The sequence below is a fragment of the Pithys albifrons genome, chromosome 2 (assembly GCF_047495875.1).
Source record: "Pithys albifrons albifrons isolate INPA30051 chromosome 2, PitAlb_v1, whole genome shotgun sequence".
Lineage (NCBI taxonomy): Eukaryota > Metazoa > Chordata > Aves > Passeriformes > Thamnophilidae > Pithys > Pithys albifrons.
In genome coordinates this window covers 35054985-35070827 of record NC_092459.1, presented here as the reverse complement: position 1 = coordinate 35070827, position 15843 = coordinate 35054985, and the positions used below count along the sequence as shown (strand labels likewise).

At 40.5% G+C, this 15843-nt stretch overlaps 1 protein-coding gene across 3 annotated transcripts in view; it reads right to left on the bottom strand.

Moving 5' to 3' along the window:
* Positions 1–387: 387 nt before the first annotated feature.
* ORC3 (origin recognition complex subunit 3) overlaps positions 388–15843 on the bottom strand; it is a 39215-nt gene continuing 23759 nt past the window's right edge. For 2 of the 3 annotated variants that reach the window (XM_071548725.1, XM_071548724.1), the window contains 7 exons: positions 11983–12116; positions 9128–9213; positions 8565–8662; positions 7542–7683; positions 3219–3335; positions 2094–2173; positions 388–948 (listed from right to left, as the gene is read on the bottom strand). In XM_071548725.1, coding sequence (XP_071404826.1) covers positions 843–948; positions 2094–2173; positions 3219–3335; positions 7542–7683; positions 8565–8662; positions 9128–9213; positions 11983–12116 — 763 coding nt within the window. In that variant the 3' untranslated portion in view covers positions 388–842. The remainder of the gene's footprint in view (positions 949–2093; positions 2174–3218; positions 3336–7541; positions 7684–8564; positions 8663–9127; positions 9214–11982; positions 12117–15843) is intronic. The other variant, XM_071548726.1, reaches the window with a different exon arrangement.

Sequence of the window (15843 nt, the reverse complement as noted above, 5' to 3'; positions counted from 1 at the left end):
GGGCTGAAAAGGGTCTTTGACTGAAAGTCTGTCAGGTGAGCAGTGCTTTGACATGCTCAGCCTGTAGTTACTTTCACACAGCTGTTTCCTTTGCCTGCCTGCAGCAGGGAGGTCTACAGTGTGTGGTTTAGGTGTGGATTTTAGTACATTCCTCCAGTGTGCATGAGTGCCATGTTCTCACTTAGTCTATGCTGACAAAAGTTTCCCTGACAGCAAAAGTCTGCTAGTACTGACCAACTTCACTAGAAAAAAGGGATGATTTAAGCAGTTCCCTTTTGCTCTTCTCAAAGAGCAAAAACTTGTATCTTCATAAATATTCCATCCCCTTCTCTACCTCAAGAAGCAGTTTTTAGGGAGTTAGGATGTTTTCAAGAACATACAACAAAGGGTGAACATTGGAAGTTCATTGTATTTTTTAGCATACTTGTTTTATTTATTTTTAAATCTAGTTCAATGACTGAAATGCTATCGGCTTATAAGCATGTTAATAATACTGCTTCATCACTTCTGTAGCTTACACAGCCAGTGTTGTCCTTTTGGCCTGTTAGCCTGAGTTATATCAGTGTACTGTTAAATATCACACATGAAAGAATGTTGAAACTGGCACAACAATACAGTATTTGGAACTTGGGGCATTAATAGTGCAGTGCATGGCACAGGGAGGATGAGCATTAAAAAAACAACATTGCTATTCAAGCCTGCCCAGGCACTCGGAATGTATCTCACAACATTCAGTCACTGTTGACTTTGACTCAGTAGCAAAGTTAGCAAGGACTGGTATAGTGGGAACAGAGCCATTGCAGTGCTGGAAAGAGCAGGTTTATTAGCACCTTGGTGGCACATCAGCAGCCTCCCCAGGTCAGCCTTGCTACGTGGTCCGTTTTCTGCTTGCTGGGCTTTATGAAGCCCAAGAGTTCCAGTTCAGAAACAGCTCGAATAAAGCGAGCACTGGACATTCAGTAAAGGAAACCAAGAACATTTTTAAGGCGCATTGATGGAGTTCTGTCTAGGAGGGGAAGATAAGTTTAAGTCATGGTAAACGCAGATTACACAACATGTTGTGTTGCACAATAAAATTGTTGGAAATAAGGGCAGAGCATGATTTGCCTACAGAAACATCTTCAGTCCAATCAGTACTGCTGCTACGTGCATACAGTGTGGCAACAAAGGAAGAGCTCCTTTCCCCACTGCTAAGAGAAGCTTAAAGCCTACAAAGATACTAATTTCAGAAGAATTTAAACTTTCATGGCCCTTGACAAAAAAAAGAAAAGATAGATAATTACATAGGGTTTTTTTGAGGTTTCATAAAACCATCTTCTCCTTACTTGATATTCACTCTAGCTTTTTTGCTGCCTTCCTGACGTGCAGCTTTTTATATTCCTGAGTTAGAGAATGTAGTTTACTGTGTGTTAATTACCAGTGGAGCTTGTAAAAAAGAAAAGGCCTTATACTAAAGAAAAGCCAAGTATAGTATTAGAGCATGTAAATACCCTTCCTCTAAGGCTCCTTTTGTACAACTATTCACCTCTACTTGCGGCAGCACTCTTGCTGTAGCCATGGGGTTTGGTTCTAATGCTCATCCATTAAATATTTTTCATTCCTCAGTTCAGGATCAGGACAAAAGCAGCAGAATCAATGTTTTGTGGAAACTAATCAACTCTTAAGGTACTAGAACTCATGGCTTCTCCAGAGAAGCAACTCCTCTGCTAGTGCTTTTCATCGTTCCTCATAATGAACTTGTTTCTGTTTCTCCACCTGCTCTCTAGGTCACAGCTGTCCTACCATCTGTTCTCCAGTAATGCCTCATCCCTGCACAGCAGCTATACCAACTCTCAGATGATTTAACCAAATAGTTTCAACTTGTTTTGTGGACTTTTGGTCCTGTTTCATGGACAAAAGCTGCTCTCCTACCTCACCATGCCCACCCCAACTGTTTCAGCAGACCTATTTCTTAGACATTTTCAGTTCATTAAGGCTGTTTAAAGTAGTAATTTTTCTGAAATTAGTGCACATGACCCTGTATTTTAAAAACACTGGTTCATAAATCCTGGAAGCATTTAAATGTCAAGCTTAAGAGAAATGAGAAAGGATACTGGATAATATCATCCACCTGGTCTGAGGAAGCTGTATCTGCATTTGGTTCCTCAGCTGCCGTCACCACAGTTGAGAAAGCCTAGAAAGAGAAAAGCAGCACAGATTTAATACAGTTCACAGACAGAGTTGGATATAAAATAGCAAGCTCTGAGCTGATGTCTATCACTCAGAAGGAATGAGATCTTGGAATGATAACTATCAGTGTGTCAGCAGTCAAAAGAGCAAGCAATGCCTGCATACCCTGGCAGGAATATGGAATGCAAGACATCACTCAGTGAACTCATGTGCCTCCATTTTAAAATCTCAAAACAGATCTGGGTCCTGACCCATTCTCAAAGAAACCACAGAACTGAAAAACATTTTGAGAGGGAGACTGTTTAAACATTCTGGGGAAATGAGAGAGGTAAGTTGCCTGTGAAGAAGTCTAAAAACCTGAGGGACAGCAGGACTTTGAGTAGGAGTATGCAGTCCATAAACAGGGCAGCAGCAAATAAAACACATGCAGAACAAGTAACAGGAGTATCTGCTGAACTGCAGGTAGTTAAGCTACACAGTTTTCTTGCCAGGGGATGCTGTGGTTGCTAAAAATTATATTGATAATGTCATCCAGGTAGGCTTAGAAAATACAAAAGAACAATTGAAGTTTAGGAAACTTTAGAACTAAAATGTGATCGTTAGGTAGGGAGACTTTATCATATTAATGTATGTCTTGCTATACTCTGCTCTTGGTCAGACTATGAGACAGGATATCAAGCCAGAAGGACCTTTGCTTTTCCCTGGCACAAACTTTCCCCAAGAGCCCAACTTGCCTGTTTGCAGAAAAGTGTCACAGAATAAAGAGAAAAGAAAAGCAATTCTGTGAAGCACAAAAGGTGATCTGTGCCAAGCGTAAAATAGAAACAGGAACAAAATATTTTCATAACAGGCTAACAGTGCTGTAAATAAATGATTCACAATACAGGAAGACTCTGATTGGAGTTACTGTGTGTTCTTGTGGTCTTGTGGACCAAAGTATGCAATGATTTAAGCTGTCAAAAGGGGTACTAAAGAAAAGCAGAGATGCAGCAAAAAGATAAATCAGAATACTGAAAGCAGGTAAAGGAACTGTTTGCATCATCACATACCTCTAACCAGTCAACGAGATTGATTAATCTGCCACACTCCAAATGAAGCTTATACACTATGCATATGTCAGGGGCTTTATTAGAAATGCTTCCTCCATCACATTTCAAAGCTTGATTCTGATGAAAAAAAATGAAGGCAGTAACTTTGATCAGTTTTTAATCTTGAACAATTTTAAGGGCTAGATATAACTATTTCAGGAAATTCAGACAGCAGGTATTCTAACCAAATGTTTCCTGTTTGTGTGTTTAATGGCAAGTTGAGGTACAAAGAAGAAAAAGACCAAAAAGATACCATTAAAAACCCAAAATTCAACATAAAAACACAACATAAACACTACTTCACTCCTGATGTTCCTTCTATAACCTTCTACACTTACACTGTTTCTGCTGTAATGAGTGATTATCTGATTAGGCTTTTAGCCAATTATTTAGCTCATTCTATTTACATATGAGAGAGAAATACTCTGTTTTATGGACTCAGGAAAAGAAACTAGTCATGATTTGCCTATTTAAAAATAGAAAAGTATCCCTTCCCCTTACCCCCACAAAAGGAAGACTTAATATAGATCTGTCAGATGAACTAAAAAACATAATTGGTTCTCTCATCTCAGAGTTTTATCTTTGAAATGTAACATTTATCTCTGGCTTGAAACTCAGCACCTATAAAGGCAAAAGTCTGATTTCTCACAAAGTGTTCTGTATTTCAGGAAATTCATAGAATCATTAAGGTTGGAAAAGTCCTCTAAGATCATCAAATCCAACCATTAACCCAGCACTGCCAAGGCCACCACTACACCTGTCCTTTAGTGCCCCATCTACATGTCTTTTAAACCTCTCCAGGAATGGTGACTCCACAACTTCCCTGGGTAGCCTGTTCCAGGGCTTGACAACTCTCCAGGAGGAAATTTTTCCAAATATCCAATCTAAACCTCCCCTGGTGCAACTTGAGGCCTTTTCCTCTCCCATGCCACTAGCTGCCTGGGAGAACAGGCTGACCCTGGATACAGCCTCCTTTCAGGTAGTTGTAGAGAGTGGTGAAGTCTCCCCTCAGCCTCCTCTTCTCCAGGCTAAATACCCTCAGCTCCCTCAGCCACTCCTCATAGGATTTGTGCTTCAGACCCATCTCTCCAGCTCCACTGCCCTTCTCTGGACAAGCTCCAGCACCTGAATGTCTTTCTTGTAGTCAGGGGCCCAGAAGTGGACACAGCACTTGAGGTGTGGTCTCACCAGTGCCAAGGGGACAATCCCTTCCCTGGTCCTGCTGGCCACACTGATACAGGCCAGGATGCCACTGGCCGCCTTGGCCACCTGGGCACACTGCTGGCTCATGGTCAGCAGCTGCTGACCAGCACCCCCAGGTTCTTTTCTGCTGGGCACCTTTCCAGCCACTCAGATTCAGGTCATCAGCACTGAACCATCTACTTGAGAAGTAAAAAAGCCACTTGAGCCAGAGGCAGAAGTCCCTAGTGCAGCTGCAGAAATTTACAGCATTTCATTTCAGTTTCATACACTCTTAAGTAGTCAGTCCTCTTAACATGAAAACAACCACTGATCATTCCTTTCAGCTCATAGAATTTTTTTCTAAAATGCTATGAGATGCTAGTAAAATATACAAAGTACTTCTGGAAAGTTATAAAGCTGTAGCAATGATACCCCACCTCTGTCAGTAAATGCTTTCCAAGACAGGAAAGAAGGCTGGGCAAAGAATATAACTTTGCTCAAGAATTTCTAGCTGACTTTTCATAGATCTCAATTCCTGCAATCCGTGAGACTCAGATCCAGTTTGGATGCTAGCACCTGTGAGGTATTTCACAATTGCCAGAACACCTAGCAATTTTCAAGTTTATTTACTCTCTACAAGGAACACAAAAGCTCCAGACATTAGGTTAATCTGTCAGTTCAGTCCAGATGGTTTCCAGAAAAATTCAGAGAAACCTGGCTAAACTCAAAATGTTACAGTGCAGACATTAGTTTGTCAGACTGTAATTGAGGAACATACCATAACAGATTCAAATACCCCTGTGTTACTAACCAGCACACATGAGGTTACACCTTCTGCCTGATCTAGATCTAGTCAGTGCCCAGAAAGATAACCCTGCACCCTCCTTCTCTTCCCCTCTCCTACTGCACCTGTCTCCATGGCTTTCTACTACTCAGCCATGTGCCAGCCTGGCATTGCTGGACACTTTGCATGGATATTCTAATCTTAAGGTCAGGACAGTTAACACAATCAAGAGAGAGTGCAAGTTCCAATGCAAGTGCACTGTTCTGAGCAGGTTTATGTGCAGAAATTAGTACCTAGCAGGATCACACACAAGTGCCAAGAATGATGCAGAAAAGACTACTGACTGGCACCGCAGGGGCTCTGCCAGCACCTGAAAGGACCCAGCCTTGCTTGTGGAAAGAGGCCAAGCCTTTGCAGCACAGTGGGAGGAGGGAGGGAGGGAGCTGCAGCTGCTGCCAGGGAAACCTCAGCTTCCTGAGGCAGCAGCACATGCCGTGGCCCTCAGAGGAAGCAACCAGACTGACATGTAGGGAGCTGCCCTCGAATGAGCAGCTGCTGTGGAACCATCTGTACAGCAGAGAGGTGCTGCTTCCAAAAGAAGGGAATGGGAGTGGGAGCAACCCGGAACACTGTTGATGAGGGGTTTCTCTTGCCTAACCCTCTCCCTGGAAGCTAGAGAGGGGACAAACTCCTACCTTGCTCTGGAATCAAAACTGTTATTCCAAGGACCAAATCCTTCCCTGACATGGGAGCTGGAATCCCAAGTTACAACTTGCTGAATTTTCAAGGGATCGGTGAAAACAGAATTACACTGGTTTTGCTGCACGTTTTTTGGTGTTTTTTTTTTTTTATTCCCCATGATAAGTATGATCCTTGGTTCATGATTTGCTAAATAAACAACTGGACTGGATTCCTGCAAGCAATGCATCACATATTAGTCATTCACTGGTACTCCACTGAAGCCCTTTTCTGTCCTAGCCTTCTGGAAGGAACAGTTCTAGAGACTTTGGTCTGGTCATGGCACAGGAAAACACAAGCCATACAGAAGTCATAAATCAGTATTTTTTCTTAATTCTATCTGACTCACATGGATTAAAATGCTAGGCAAGGTATTCAGCCAATATTGCTACTGTTAGAAACTATGCCAAACCTTCAGAGTCTACTCAGAAAACATTGTAAGTATGTTAAAGCATGTCAAAGAACAAAGTACAGGATGACAGAGGACTTCAAATCCTGTCAACTCATCAAAGAGGACATATCAGCAGTTAGATTTTGCTAGCTGTCCTGTTCTAGGTTTCTAAAATACATAAATCACTGAGGTCCATATTAGGTTGCTCACTTGCTAACTACTGTTTTCACAAATAAGCTCTGTAAGTCGTTTCAGAAGTGACTCCACACAGTAAAGCTGACAACCCTCATTCAAACTGAGGCACAGTGCCAACAAACCCAATACAAACTGGGTTGTAGATTTCAAAGGCTGATCTTTATCGAGTATGAAGAGTTGGCTTTGACTCAAGTAACATATGATCACTCAGATAAAGCTACAACCAATTTTTTTCCGAAACTATGACTGGGTTTTTAAGAAAAATGTTAGGACATAAGGACAACTTCAAGTAGCATCTATAATCAAGGACAAAAAAAAATATGTTTACTCCTTTTCCAAATCCTGCTCTATTTCTTTCTTTTGGTCATCCTATGAGTTTTACTTATGAAGGAAGTAGAAAATGGGCTGCTTTTCTCCTCTAGAAAAGGGCAGGGTTAGCTGATAGAACAAAAGGACAATCATTTTCCTGGACTCAGAAAACAAAGGATATCAATACACAACAAATATTAAACTAAAGGTAAATAAAGGGCTCTGATAAATATGCTGTATTTAAGCTATTTTCATGTTATTACTCTGCCTGAACAGCCTTCAACTTACAGCTAGTCTACACAGTGTGGACCAAGCACCAGTCCTATAAAGAAACAACAGACACTGTATTTTTCCCCATGGACAGCCATCCCATTTGCAGTGGAGGACAAAATTACTTTTCTGATACATCTACAGAAGAAAGAAAAATATTCTAACTGGAATATGCTCTGGAAAATGGATTCCTCATATGGAACTCTTTCCAAAATTACTGTCTCTATTTCAGCCAGATTCCCTAACTCTGTTTGAACGAAGTCCTGAGTTGCTTATCAATACTTGCTGGTTCTCTGCAAAACAGCTGAATGTGTGCCAAGCTTCATGAAACAACAAAACCAAGCCTTGCACACCATCCTCACACGTAGCCTTCAGAAACCACTCCGGCACCACGAACAACTCACTCGTTTCTTACCTTCAGGTACCACTGTGGGTTATTTAAAGCTGTATGAAGTGCAGTCCTCGGGGCAGCATTCAAATGCTCACGGAGAACAGTGGCTGTGTTGAAATACAGTATCTCATGCAGAGTCCTGTGGTCTGCAGGAACCAGGTATTTTCTGAAAAAGCACGAGGTATGGGGAGAGGAGGGGAGACACAAGCCTCACCTTAAGGGAAATAACAGAAATCTGTTGCAGTCAGAGACTACAAGAATGTATGTTTCCCAACCAGTACTGAAAAATCTCTAAAAAATCAAGATGAACAGCACTGAAATAAACTTTTAAGCTGAGAAGTCTGTTATTATCAACTCTACATCTAATGGATTTAGCACAGAACTCTAGCAGGGCCACCAACAAATTCAAAAATACAGGCTGCAGCTAAAATCCTAACAGCATTTGTGTACTCCATAGATCTTGGTTGCCCATCTTGAGGCCTCATGATGAGTCTCTGTTCATCTTTGTCTCCATATCTAAGCTTTTTTCTTGGCACAGTCATACTTCTGTTAGCTTTCCTGCCTCACTGGCTCTATAATTAACAAGTGCCTTTATCTCTCGCCCCACTACAACAAGCCTTTCTCATTTTTCACTACAGAGCTGCCTCCAAAACCGTATCTGCTATGCCTTGCTCACCAAAACAGTTGCCAAAACGGACAGGCTATCACACTTGACATCTGTACAGTTTCATAAGTAGAACAGATCAGCAAAGATTAGGGTAAAAACTCTTGACTTTATTCTGATATGTATACCAAGTTCTCCCTCAACCTTTTTTCTGTAGTCACAGTAAGTTGGTCAATTCATAATGCCAATTATTTAAACTAATCTATAGAAAAGAGGGGTTTTTTTTTAGTTATTATTTTTAGAGCCCTCAAAGAAATAATAGGAAAGAAAAAAAAGTGCTGCAGGGACCAAGACACAATTTCAACAAGAATAACATATTAGTAAAATTTAATCTGCAATTTATGGTGCAAACTAATGCAGGAATATAAAATGGGAAATCTCACCTTACAAGGCTGTCTATATAGTCAACAACTTCAAAGCGAAGCATTTCAAACTTTGTCAGTTTCTTAGACTGCCTTGATTCCTTCAACTCCAACAAAGTCTTTAAAAAAAAAGTGGTACATGAAACTACATGGTATTCTCTAGAAAACACAATCTGTATGTTTAACATGTATAATTAATTTTTGCTGTCATGCCTTCACTAATGATGTTTGAGAATGTGATTATGCAATTATTTTTATTTAGGCCAATGTATTCAGTTCTCACACCTGTAGAAGTTTGGGAAATTCAGAGAAATATGTGTTAGACAGAATGTTTGAATTACAAGTTAAATAAAGACATCTAACTTGCATTTTAAAATCCTAGATTAGGATAGGTATTTTCTATAATTTTCTATGTGTCAGGAGGGTCTGACATACATAGTTGGTACTTATTCATTAATTTTTAAGATTAGACACTTATACACAACCTTTACTCAGAGCTCCAGCAAGCTGGGAAGAACCATCCACAAACAATTACAACTTAAAAGATTCAGTTAAGGAATCAGTAAAGCCTGTGCAGGCCTAACCTTCTGAAGATGATAAAGGTCTGTCTTCTTCTGGAGCTCCTTTTGTGATGATATGGACACATCTCGTTCTTGGAAAGCTTCTGCTACTAGAACAAAACTAATGTTTGATACGTGGGATAAACTTTTCTTGACTACCAACATAAACCCCCTCACCCAAGCAATCTGAGAAGTGTTCAGTTACTTGTTCACATAGACCAAACACAGGCAATGTTTGAGTCTTGCACCTTGCAAAGATTGTTAAAAAAGGCATCTGCAGGGCAGCTTAAACAGCAATCAACTAACTGAAACAATTCAGCCCTGAGCAAAGACCCAGCACAAGCCTTGCACATCATGTGAATTCTGTTTATGCTATCCGGGGCCATACTATAAACATTTGTAAATTGGACAGATTAGTATGAGATACTACTAATGCTTTAGGAGTATCCAAGAAGCCACACATGTATTTTTAACCCTGCCATGTGTAGAAAAACACTGAGTAAGAAATGAGTTCTCATTATGCAACCCAGAAACTGCAACCAGAGCAGCAAAACAGAAGTGTGCTAAGGCATTTAATTGCCCAGTTTTGTTCTCATCTTCATTTATAACAAAATTTCAATTTCATAGACATGCAGTTTGTTATCAATTCCATCAATTATTAGTAATTTTTAACTAAAACCAAAGAAGCAAAAACTCCCAAAGCACAACCAATGACAGGATGAGCTACAAACAAAATCAAACCAAAAGGTAACCAGGTAACTAAAATTGTTGTCTTACTTAAGAAGATGGTAGATAGAGATTCCACCTACAGGTCACAAGCAAAGCTCTGATCAGCAGTGAAAGTCATGATATATAAAAGCTTTTGGGCAACCTGCATAGCATAATTTGGTATTTCCAGGGCCCAGTGGACATTGGTAGGCATGTTGAAGACTTCAAAACAGAAAACTTCCTCACCACTACTACATCAATTTAGCCCCCTCAGACCCCTTCAAATCTTTCAGGTCAAAAGAGACTGAACATAAAGATATCATGTTTCCTCAGGCTTCACGATTTTATGTTTTTCAGTTCATTAGGCAGTCAGGAAAATGGACTTTGTTGTTGTTAAAAAAATAGTATTTTGGACTATCCTTTCACTCTAAAGGTTCTGTGGGCGATTTGGGTACGTAACATTTTTGGTAGACTTCCAAGAACTGCTGAAGATCAATAAAATCACATAAATATAGAGTAAGAAGTTATCTAACTCAGCAACCTATTCACATACAGTTTCTCTTAACTTCCCCTTCTCACTTTTCCATTATAGCTTAAATCACTTTGAAAACGAAGAACATTCATGAGTTCATTAGACCTTCTCTGCTTTAAAATCATTTTCAACTCCTAAGTGAAAATAAATACTGTCTTTTGTGTTTTATAATTCTGTGAGTCTCTGAATTCACAGTTGTTGTTCTTTATTCATTTCCTCAAGGTAAAAATACAACTACTTAAAAGTTTTTTGCTTCAATTCTTTTTAGCCAAACAAGATGAACCATTAGGTTTTCTGTCATAGTTCAGATTCTTCAGTGCTGGTACCTTCAGTGACATATACAGCTTTTTCAAAGTGATGACCTATTTCCTCTACCACAGCTGTGCTATCACTGTATGTGTACGTATGGCCAGACTATGTGAACGCAGATTTGGGAAGGGCTCTCCCCACGTGGGTGTGCCCTTCCAGCCTGCGCAGTGGATTTTTTAGGTCAGGCACAGCGTGTGCAGAACTGGCCCCACCGTTTAAGTCCTGAGGTCCATCAGCCACGGCCGAGTGAGCTTGGACAGTGACAGTGAAGTCCTCGGGACTGTCACAGCACCTGGTACTAACCAGGGCTGACCCCGCTGAGCATCTGAGATGTGACGGGATGGGATGCCAGGGAGGGCCAGGGGACAGTCCCCACTGAGACTCGAACTCAGGACCTTGGGATTCAGAGTCCAGAGTGCTCTCCTTTACACCATGGGACTGCCCTTCTGCTATTACTACACCTATTAAAAATACACAGAACAGGCAAGAGCCAATTCTTCTAAACAACTCCCAATTAACCCTAAAGCATTACACAACTACTTTAATTAATATTAGACTGCATTTGGTGGCATATTATCTACTTATCCAAATGCTAGGTAGCAACCACACCGATAATGAGCTTAATTAATATGCATAAAAGAGACCAGATGATAACCAATTCATCTTTAAGGGAATCACTGGGGAGCACTTCACTGTTAAGGGGAAACAACGAAATTGCTATTCCAGAAGAATCCTGGGATATGTCACACTACTATTTCAGAAGGAAGATGTCAGCTTCTGTCAGCCTGCCTCTGAAAGACAGAAGGCTGCTGCTCATTTGCCTTGCTAAGCCTTGTAATACATCCTCCACCAGGAACAATCAATATATTGATAAGTTACAGCATGTCAGCCCAGCCCTGGCAACTGGCCCTTGGTGTCCGGGCTCTGAGCCTGCAGGTCAAAGAACTTCATGTACATTTGAATTAAATACCAGGTCCTAAGGAAGTCTGCTGCTATTATCTTTCAATATAGTTTTTTATTTGTTAAATATTTTTGACAATTGCATCGCCTGCTAAAGTGCTCAAAATACAAGCATGAGAGATTTAGTGAGTAATGTTTGCTGATCTGTCCAATTTCTTATCTTACATCACTCTTCCATATTATAAAAAACACATATCAGTAAAGAATATAAAGATTTTGCAATTTTGTGCATGTATTTAAAAAAACAATCCTGCAAATCTGATGGTTTGATACAATCACAGGATATCTCAGGGAAAATGAAACCCATTGGTCAGATTACAAAACAGCTTTTACATAATCTGCAATGGAATACATGATGGTGCACACCCACCTTCTAGATTCTGAAACTGGGTCAAGAACTCCTTCAACTTCTCTACTGTCTTATCAAACTCTTTTCCAGAAGATGACAGCAAAATTTCCACACATTGTTGAAGCATGGTTACCAAGTCAGACTTATTCAACATCCTGAAAGACACAATTGCTGGCTGAAGTTAAAATGCAGAATGATGAAACAGCTTTCAATGTTCTTAGTTTAAAAAAAGTTAAAACAAAAATTTAAAGACTCCTTTAAAAGGAAAAAAGATTTCAAGCATTCAGTCTTGCAGTAAAGTCAATTCTTTTCTTGCTTTCCTAAACAAAAAGAAACAAACCCATTTGTTTTGGTGAAGATGTCCTTCACATTTTCTGGCAGAACAAAAGGTTTTCTGATAGTCTACCTAAAATCACTTGCTAGATACAGGAGTTCCAATTTTTGAAACTGTGAGTCAGAAAAAACCACCAAACAAACAAAAAGCACCAAAGAAACAAACAAAAAACCCAAACAAAAATAACCCATCAAAAAACAAGTATGGTAGGGTTCATAACTCATACCCAAGAATGGTAAATGAAATGGTAAAAAAAAATAAATCAGTATGTAAACACACATCCACAAAATTCATTACTTTCTGTGATTCAAAATGACTCTCAAATGAAATCAGAATTGCTGTTTTATTGGGGTTTCTTTAATTGCTGTAATTGTAACCACCACTAGAATCCCAGAACTATTCAAGTCGGAAGGGACTTGTTGAGATCATCTAGCCCAATCTCCAGCCCTGCATTTACTTCCTATTAAATTATTAAGGCCTTTTATAAATGTCACCAAACACTACTCAAGACTCTTAATTTAAAAGACAACAAAGCAGGTCCTTGCAAACATCCATAAATGAAATCCAGAATTAGCCATTGCATCCAGCCAGTACCATTACACACGCATGTAACTTTTGTCACACAGCGTGAGAGGTTCCCATTGCTAAACACTCTGGTTCTGAACAACCACACAGATGTGAAGTCTCTGTTACTTGCAGCCCTTCCCAGCCTGTTCTTGTGCTTTTGCTGTGTCTTACACAAAACAAAGGTGCTAGTAGTACAAAACAGAGAGTGCTGGTGAATGGAGCTGCATCCAGCTGGCGGCCAGTCACTAGTGGTGTTCCCCAAGGGTCTGTGTTGGGTCCAGTCCTGTTTAACATCTTTATTGATGATTTAGATGAGGAGATTGAGACCATTATCAGTAAATTTGCTGATGACACCAAGTTGGGAGGGAGTGTCGACCTGCTGGAAGGCAGGAGGGCTCTGCAGAGGGATCTGGATAGACTTGAGAGATGGGCTGATTCCAATAGGATGAAGTTCAACAAGGCCAAGTGCCGGGTCCTGCACTTTGGCCACAACAACCCCCTGCAGCGCTACAGGCTGGGCACAGAGTGGCTGGAGAGCAGCCAGGCAGAAAGGGACCTTGGAGTACTAATTGATAGGAAGCTCAACATGAGCCAACAGTGTGCCCAGGTGGCCAAGAAGGCCAATGGGATCCTGTCCTGTATCAAAAATAGCGTGGCCAGCAGTCCCACGGCAGTGACCCTTCCCCTGTACTCTGCGTTGGTGAGGCCACACCTTGAGTATTGTGTTCAGTTCTGGGCCCCTCAGTTCAGAAAGGATATTGAGGTGCTGGAGCGGGTCCAGAGAAGAGCAACAAGGCTGGTGAAGGGAATGGAGCACAAGCCCTATGGGGAGAGGCTAAGGGAGCTGGGGTTGTTTAGCCTGGAGAAGAGGAGGCTCAGAGGTGACCTCATCACTGTCTAGAACTACCTGAAGGGAAGTTATAGCCAGGTGGGGGTTGGTCTCTTCTCCCAGGCACTCAGCAATAGAACAAGGGGGCACGGGCTTAAGCTCTGCCAGGGGAAATTTAAGTTGGATATCAGAAAAAAATTCTTTCCAGAGAGAGTAATCAGGCATTGGAATGGGTTGCCCAAAGAGAGGGTGGATTCACCATCCCTGGAGGTTTTTAAACTGAGATTGGACGTGGCACTGAGTGCCATGATCTGGTAAATGGACTGGAGTTGGACCAAGGGTTGGACTTGATGATCTTGGAGGTCTTTTCCAACCCAATTGATTCTATGATTCTATGATTAATGCTAATAGTTTGAGGACTTTAGAAGACACAAAAAGTACAGCTACACAAAAAAGGGAATATGACAGAAGAATTAAAGGGTGGTGGTCAGTGTGTCAGGCAGTGGGTTTCCGTATCAGCTACATAAACACTAAGAAATTCAGACTAAGGCTGGGGAAGCTCTGTGGATACCTGGAGGGACAACTGCAATTTGAGTTCTAGTTTCTTACTGGCAGTTGATGTTCAATTCTTATAAAGGTAAGAATTTCAAACTTCAGTTTATCTGCTTCAGGGTTATGGATTTTTCCAAATCAAGTATTGCTTTCAGACACACTTGTTTTGTACAGAAAAGCAGTAGGAGTTAAAAACACAAAGAGTGGCCTTGACTTCACAAAAGGCTAGAAAACATTTTGAAACTGTCTTGTATAACACAATGGGTAAACAAGATAGCCTTGTTCCAGGCCAGACAAAACACTGAAATAATTAAACACCCAAAATGGAGAGAGGATAAGAAGAGCTGCAGATCTGTGAATGGGAAAGAACAAATTTATTTTAGCAATATCATTCAAAATGAAACTGCAAGTTGTAGAAAAACTTGTTTATGGCAACAATGGGATTACAGGGCCCAAAGAACAGAAGAGATGGTTATCATTTACAAGGAACCAGAAAAGGATCCTTTTCACTCTTTTAGGCCTGAGATTACTGCAAAGTATGCCAGTTATCAGAGAGTGGGGTTAAGATTTTAATGCGATTAGGAGTCAGGCTTAAAGCAGAAAGTAAGATCTCAGATCATTATATGGCAGTAAATAAATCTTATTTCAAGTTATGAAAGAGAAGAAAGGAAGCTGGGATGAAGTCCACAGAAACTCCTTCTGAATGCTGAAGTGGGGAATCACCTGAAGAAGCAATAACAGAGATTGGTCAGCACCAAAATGACGAGTCACAGAAGGGCAGGACTGTGATAAGCAGCATGTGATGAAAAGCCATCAATGATTGGCAGACAAAAAACAGAGTACAACATCTAGACAGAGGACAATAGGTTAGCCTGCAAGTTTTGCAGCCTCGGAGTTTGACCAGAAGTCCCAGGCAGTTAGCTCCACATAACCAATCAACTGAGACACTCTGCAACACCTCTTATCTCCTCTCTCTTCTGATTGGATTAATCCAAAGCGAACATTCTTCCTGTTGACCCATGGTATTTTATAGACTGTAGACAACTCAAGCAGAATAACTGTGGTCTAGATTGCTAAAGTTAAGATGACCTGAAACAGGATCTCTGGGTAATCACTTCTACCAGAACGGACAAAAGGAAAGGATGAAGCAGAGAAAAAAAACTAAAAAAGAAACTCAATTCAACCACTGAAACCCCCACATTCAAGCATAATTCATGAAAGTCAAAAGAGATACTTCATTAGAAAATGAGAAATAAGCTGATCTAAAGCTTTTTTTCACTTTCTACAAGAGAAAAGATGGATTCCAGAAAAACATTGAAAAGAAGAACATGGGGTGGGGAAGGGTGAACACACAGATGATGTGGCTTCTGAGAAGGCAGAGATATTAAAGAACAGTGAGTAACTTCTAAAGCTGAGGAAAAGGGGAAAAAAAATTATCAGTAGAAGGGGAAAGACCACATTTTATCATATTCTTCTAAAAGATGGCAGCAAGATTCCATGTAGAAAAAGCAGAGACAAGAGGAAGTATGTGTAAAATGGAAAATAGAATTAAAGTTAAAAGCTGAAAAAATTAATAGTCACAGCTAGAATTCCAAGTATG